Source organism: Schistosoma mansoni, chromosome 4 (genome assembly GCF_000237925.1).
Source record: "Schistosoma mansoni strain Puerto Rico chromosome 4, complete genome".
Taxonomy (NCBI): domain Eukaryota; kingdom Metazoa; phylum Platyhelminthes; class Trematoda; order Strigeidida; family Schistosomatidae; genus Schistosoma; species Schistosoma mansoni.
Window position 1 is genome coordinate 13682269 of NC_031498.1, and position 7846 is coordinate 13690114.

Here is a 7846-nt window from a genome sequence, read left to right on the forward strand (position 1 = left end):
TCGACGAGTAAGTTAATTATCGAACAAAATTACAGTGATGAAATCACCATTACCTAAACTCCAAGTGTAATTTCTCACATCATCATTCGTTTGTATGTGAAAGAAACCTATAAACTGTCGGTATTCAGACATTAACCAATAATATAATGTCAAAAATTATCATTATGAAGATTACCATTATTGTCATTGGATAAAGGGTTTGAGGGATGCACTAGGAAGTGTGAAACATTTTCCATCAATGAAGGGGAAAGCATGTGGATAGTAAGCTCAAAACACAGTTGTTCAAATTCTGTCACATAGAAGACAAGCTGGACTAATATTTTAAATAAGATTCCAATTGGTGTATCAGTCTGGTAGTGAATTTCATGAGGATGATAGGAATCCACTTAACCAGTCGAACATTGATGCACATGTTAATTTATGAATGAAGCGCCAAAATATTACTCCCAGTAAAGCTGCCAAATAATGTCCGTTTTGGAAATTTAACAAAGATTCCTGTCCATTGATAAAGTTTCTGAGAAAAAGTAGTCCGAATGAACCACCTATTTTCAAATTACAACACTTTATCAGAGAATGAATATAGAATGGAGGCATGTCATGCAAATATCTCTTATGGATTATTCAACACAAATTCTAATTTTATCAATGATCTCGTTAATCTAACAAAAGTGGAAAGTGAAATGTTCAGTGAATGGAGATTCGGATTGAACATAATTATCATCTCCCTCCAAATCCTATCTGACATTTTTATATTTTGTGGTAATTTACTAGTTATTTCAGCTGTTGTAACGACTAAGGGATTGAGACGTATAACTGATCTCTACATTGTATCACTTGCTCTGGCTGATCTACTTGTCGCAGTCCTAGTTCTACCACTTTCCATCATGCGTCAAGTTTACGGTTATTGGCCTTATGAATCACACGAATTATGTATATACTGGCTGTCTCTCAACGTGTTCTTGTGTTCAGCTTCCATATTGAACTTATGTTGTATATCTGTGGATCGATATATTGCAATCAATTATCCGATGAAATACATCAGCAAGCGAACACGTCGTACTGCATTTTTAATGATTGGAGGTGCTTGGATAATATCGTTGCTAGTAATGGTCCCACCTATATTTGGCTTCCAACACCACACAGGAGTAGGACGTTGTTACATAAGAACTGATGCAGGATATAGATTTCTCACAGGAATCTGCATATTCTTCGTCCCATTTTTGTTAGTCGGTTTCATTTACATACGTATATTTTGGGTGATTCATCGTCGTTCGAGGGAATTAGAATTTGGTAAGTTTTCATCTAATCCGGAAGAACATAGATTTGGATCGTTTAGGTTACTGTTCAATCCGAATAATATCTATCGCCATCGCTTTGTACGTATCAAGAGGTATCTCAGTTCAGTTAACTCCAATCAACTTCGATTATTTGTGTCAAAATGCAGACAATGTAAATTGTGCATTGCCTGCACTCCATGTGAGAGACGTAACAATCTGAGCAAATTTCCTGTCACTCAATCTTACAGTCAAAGTTCCATGAATTCCTTTTCCAATGAGCGTGCTGTACAACCAGAGTGGAATGTTTCGGAAACGCCTAAACAACACACAAAATTTATTCCGATGTTTCGCATAACGATGTTGCGTAGAACGACGAAATCTGATTTGAATGATTTTTCTATGTTTGTGGTTCATGAAAGTACAGAGAACACAGAAGCCTGTACTTCACCAACTGCTCATACGAAAGATGATATAATCATAGAGCATTCACTTCAAGCTGTTCACAAAACGACTGACACTGCTCTAAATAATCGACAGAAAAATTATGAACGTAAACACAAACACACATTACATAGTCAGTCTACACGAAGTAAAATTTCCATGTCGAAGTATTCTAAAACACACACTAAAATGGATTGTAGCCGTCATAAACGTCTTATCTTCAGCAGAGAACAAAAATCTGTCAAAACAGTAGGATTAGTAGTATGTTGTTTCATTTTATGCTGGCTTCCATTTACCACAATGTATTTAGTGGAAGGAACATGCGAATGTCTATTTTCTGAACCAATTTACATGGCAACTTGTTGGTCTGCTTACGTGAATAGTATGTGTAATCCATTTATATACGCATTTTGTAATAATAAGTATGCAAAAGCATTTAAACGTTTGTTACATATTGGAAGAAATAATTGAAAATTTTGAACTACACTATCAACTGCATTCGAAATTTGTGTATTTGACAGACCTACAAATAAACGAATACTACATTATGGACATATATATAAAGAGAGACAAGGTGCATTGGGTGTACTGAAGAAACAAAACAGTAATTGTACAATTAAATGTTTTATGTTTTGTCTTATTCAGACAAAATAATACAGAACAATTTCATTCTGCCCACATCAAATTCGAATTCTTAATTGTGTCTTGCTGAAATTGTAGCCTAGTAGTCAGACATTAGATTATGTCAAATGTACATTTTACTCTGTTTCATAAAGATAACGTATAACAGATCTTGAAAATATTCTGATTGAGCATTTTATGATATCTATCTACATTTCCATCACATTTATCTTTGTGTGCACAGGTGTCTGATTAAGATGAGAGCAGTTAACAGATGAGTAGTTATTGTCTATTCAACTATTTGAATCACTTAATTCCATTTGACTGTCAGCACGTATGTGAAAATCTGAGTTCGAAGTATGGCTGTTCGAAATTACAGTATTATTGATCTCTCCCATAGTCCACTTATTTCTAATGTGTTCCACTCAACATCTATCAAAATGTATTCAGGAAAACATTCGAAATGGAAGTTTAGTCAACTTGGTTGACAAATTTTCGGAAGCTTGTTTAACTGCTCATGTATGGATGGGACGATTGGATAGATTTGTGTGCATGTTTTTTTTCGAAAAAGACAAAAGAATTATTTTCAAGAATTTTGCAACGATGTTTATGTTTGACCAGTTGGTTTCATTTTATATTTCTTTTTCCGTGATACTACTTATTAGTATATCAAATCAGAATTGAAAAATTCTAGACACAAAAAATGCCAATTTGAAATTTTGCTATGTCGATAATTAGTTGTCAATGGTTATCATAGCAGATGAATGTTTCGAGTTTTCTAACACTATGTCATCCACATCTTTGACTCGCTTGATATATGGCTAAGTATTCATTGTTTCCTAACTGAAAACTCTGTCAGATACACCAGGGTGATCACAGTCACTTATCACAGGACAAATGTCACAAGTGATATAGAACCATACGTTTATTCCTCAGACCTGTGAATTGTAGTCTAGTTGAGTAATCAAGTTGCTAGTCTACCTTTGAGAACCTAACAACAGCTGAACTAAATACTTATTCACATCTGGTGAAGTATTTGTTGATATCACTTGGTTGCCCATGAACTAACTAATATTATTATTTGAATAGTCTAGTCGAAAGATCGAGAATATTTAAAACGGTATTTGTCGTCAATATGAATGTTACTTTCGGATAAAACGAAGTGAAAAGATTGAGTTACACTTGGTCAGGTCAGTAGAAGTCGAATGGAGATGAACGTGATGAATTTTTAGACACATAACATTGGATTATGTTGAGGAGACACTCCTACATGACTGATACATTTGGCGTCTAGATTTAAATATGACAACTTAAAAAGAAGCTATTGTTGACTGTCCGATTGAAATCTAAACACAATCGCATAAAAGTTTCTGATTCTTTGAAATTAGATTTCTGCTTAAAACAAAAATTCTACCTGCTGATATGTGGGCGTAATTGGTACGACATCGAATGGTGTGCAAGTAATAGCCGAACACTATAAACAACTAAAAAAATTTCGTGAATTACTTACTTACACATTTAGGCCTGTTACCTAGCATGGAGGGGCATAGGCCGACCATCAGCATTCTCAATCCAACCCCTGAAGTGGGCAGTTCTCTCCAGTTGCTATCCATCCTTATCATGTCTGCTTCCGATTCACGACGTAGTGCGTCCTTCGGCCTTCCTCTTTTCCGCTTCCCTTCAGGATTCCAATTTAATGCTTGCCTCGTCATGCACTTTGGTGATTTCCTCAATGTATGTCCCATCCACTTCTAGCAGCCTTTCCCAATTTCCTCTTCGGCTCGAAGCTGGTTTGTTCTCTCCTACTGTACGCTTTTGTTGATGGTATCCGGACATTGGACATTGAATATCCTGAGTAGATAACCGTTTATGAATGCTTGTACCATTTCTGTGATGATTGTGGTAGTTCCCCACTTTCCAGCTCTATACAGTAGAACTGTCTTGAAGTTCGTATTGAAGATTCTCACTTTGAAATTAGTTGACAGTTGTTTGGAGTTCCATATGTTATTCAACTGTAGGGATGCCACCCTTCCTTTGTCAATCCTCACCATTATGTCTGGACCAGATCCTCCTTCTTCATCAATGATGCATCCCAGGTACTTGAAACTCTCTACCTATTCCAGAGTTTCTCTATTAAGGGTCACTGGGTTGGTGTTCTCCGGGTTGTATTTGAGAATCTTGCTTCATCCTTTCTGTATGTTGAGTGAGGACTACTGATGCAGAGGCTGCTGCTACACTGGTTGTATTCATATGCATTTGTTCGTTTGTGTGGAATAGAAGAGCTAGGTCATTTGCAAAGTCCATATCTCCTAATCGATTTCGAGCCGTCCATTGTATTCCGTGCTTTCCCTAAGATGTGAAGGTCTTCGTAATCCAGTCAACCACCAGAAGAAAGAGGAAGGGGAAGAGCAGACATCCTTGTCTGATTCGTGTCCTTTCATGGAATGCATCTGTCAGCTGTCCTCCATGCATGACTCTGCACTGTAGTCCGTCGTATGAGTTCCAGATAATGTTGACAATCTTCTGAGGAACTCCATATTGTCGAATAAGTTTCCATAATGTTCTCCTGTCAACGCTGTCAAACTCCTCATAGTCAATGTAGTTGATGTATAGTGACGAATTCCACTCAAATGGTTGTTCCATGATGATCCGTAGTGTCGTGATTTGGTCTATGCATGACCTGTCGTTTCGGAATCCAGTCTGTTGATCTCGAAGTCGGACGTCTACTGCATCTTTTATCCGGTTCAGCAACACTCTGTCGAAAACGTTTCCTGGTGTTGAGATTATTGTGATGTATTTATAGTTCTCACATTTACTCAGATCTCCCTTCTTTGGTATCTTGATTAGGTATCCCTCTATCCAGTCCAGCTGTGGCACTTGTTCTTCCTGAATAGAAATTTCGTAAATTATGTTAGGCGAAATATTTTGAAACTGTCAGACCTCATCACCACTTTGATATTTTCATATTACACGTCCTTTTTCAGACTTGAACAAGTTTAGTAAATCTAAGCAGTTGAATATTCACAACTACATATAAATTGAATGTTGTGTTTCAATTATCAACTTATTCCAGACAGCATTCATCGTATCCATACACTTTTGTTACAAAAATGTCTTGTTGATTGGAACCGATTTCCTGATGAACAAATCCATGATACTGACAATTGTTTTTTAAGTTGTTCAATATAACATCTAGTACATAGGTGTGATACTCACTTCTTTAAGCTTATTACTGCTCATAAGGAATAGGTCACCAGTTGGAAACCTCTACCAAACACTGTCCATGGCTCTCCTTCCCAGTTGTCCCTAAGTTCTGTTCATCATTTTGATTCCTGATTCCAATTCTCTACGGCATACGCTCTTTAGACTGTTGCTTTTCTTTTTACATTGAGTCTCCTCAGTTATGACCTGCCTTGTAATGCAGTTTGACTGTTTCTTCAAAATGTGCCGTACCCACCTTCAGTGCCTTTTCTAAATATTCTCCTCAACTGAAAGTTAGTTCGTTCTCTGACAAATTATGCTGTTGCTCCGTACAACAGAATTATATTGTCGTTAGTGTTGAAAACTCTGACTTTGAAGTTGTGTGAGAATCCTTTTGAGTTCTAGATTTTCTTCAGTTTTAGGAATGCTGTCTTTGCTTTACCAATCCAAGCCTTAGTATCTTCACCAGATCCTCTTTATTTATCAATGATTCTGTTCAAGTATGTAAAGACTTTCAATTTTTCGCGACATTCTCCGCCACGTGTGATTTGAATTGCGCTCACTTCGTTTCACTCCATAATCTTGCTACTAGGCTTTTGAACGTTGAATCCTACTTCTTTGGAAGTTGCTGATACGCTGGCTAGTTGGTATCAAAATTAAGCGACCACAGAATATTCTATTCAGTTCAACAACATCGTTGAAAATTCTACCTAGTATTGATAGTAGTGTGATCGCTCCATGGTTTTTACACTGATTAAGATCACTTTTCTTCGGTATCCGAATGAGTCATCTCACTTCCAGTTAGTTGGTTATTGTTATTCCTTCTAAATATTTCTGAACAGAACATGGAACATTTTTGCAGTTTCCTCTATATCTAAATACAGTACTTCAGTTGATGTGCTATCTGGCCCTGCGACCTTGTCATTCCTGATTTATTTGATGGATGGGTGTCATTTATAAGGAGATCTATGTGTACTGTATCGATACCCGGTGGGTTCAAGTGGTTTTTTCTGAGTGAGCTTGTCCCAACTTTAGTCATCGACACTGAATGGGAACCGATAGTAATCCTAAAAAGGGCTTCAGGAAGAGTCAACAACAAAATATAAACAAACAAATGTTGCTTTCAGTTAGATCTTCATCAAGCTTTACAGTAATGTTTATATGAACATGAGAAAAACATGGAACAGACCAAAGCAACTTGTGAATCAAAGGTAATAAGTGAAAATGGATTGCATACCTAATCGTAATAGGTAGAAAGTACAAATTAATTGCAAAATGACAGGTATGGTAGTGAATAGAAACATGATGAACAGCATAATCAAACTTTTCAAGTCATTTTTCTTTGCTCCATTTAGACTGTCATGTTGAGCATTGATATTTATATCTTCTTTCACTTGTGCCTTCAAAAAGAAATTGCTCTTACGGAGAGTGCATGTCTCTACATTTCTGTTAAAAAACTCCTCTTGGTATTCTGGTTCAGTCAACACATTATACATAAAATCTAGCTGTTTATTTGTAGTGCCGCCTGACAAGGTCTTTCTAGATCTGTTTGTGAGGCATTTATTAGGTTTCTGTTGTCACGAATGGGTAGAAGCTATAGAAAAGGTATGGAATGTCAAGAAAATGAAAATTTCGTGTAAATATCCCTTATAATCAAATCATCTACTTTATTGTCTAACAAGCGTACAGGAAATACAATATTTTGTCAAGCTCCTTTTAAGGTGGACGTGGTTAATGAGAGTCCATTATTAAATCAACTTAGTTATTCAGAGACCTTGCAATAAATGACTCCAGTTGGATCGTGTGGTTATCGTTATCGACTTATACATGTCGCCAATCCTCGCATATAATTATCGACTTAAATCGCGTTAGTAAATAACGGAATTAAATAAGTCAAATACATGAATGGATTTTTGAATAAGTATATTTCGTAAAATCATTGATTGGAAAGCGAGGCAAAACGGAATGTCGCGCGGTGGAGATGGCGAGTGAACCAACTCGTTTTAGCCGATCGTGAATCGACATTTATTGTCAAACAAAAATAAGTAGCAGACACACAATGAGTAAGGTAAGTAATTATTACATATACGAGCGTTTAGTGAGACAGTTAGGATTAATAAGCGAATACGTGACAGGTTAAAAATGTGGCTGGAGAAGAATGAGTAGATTGATCTATCCAGAGGCTGGACTTGACCTGACATCAGCACTTGCAATTATTCTTATTTCTCATATTCTGGTTAACGGTAGTGTGCGTGCCAGTAATGTGACAGCAGTAAATTTCAAGCTTATTGATGACCTGTTTCACA

General features: G+C 36.6%; 1 protein-coding gene across 1 annotated transcript; it reads left to right on the top strand.

Moving 5' to 3' along the window:
- Nucleotides 1-584: 584 nt before the first annotated feature.
- Nucleotides 585-2189, top strand: Smp_043320 (Tyramine/octopamine receptor; the record flags this gene model as incomplete). The annotated part of the gene is made up of 1 exon (XM_018796897.1): nucleotides 585-2189. The coding sequence occupies one exon, from the start codon at nucleotides 585-587 to the stop codon at nucleotides 2187-2189; it is 1605 nt and encodes a 534-aa protein (XP_018651993.1).
- Between the last annotated feature and the right edge of the window lie 5657 nt (nucleotides 2190-7846).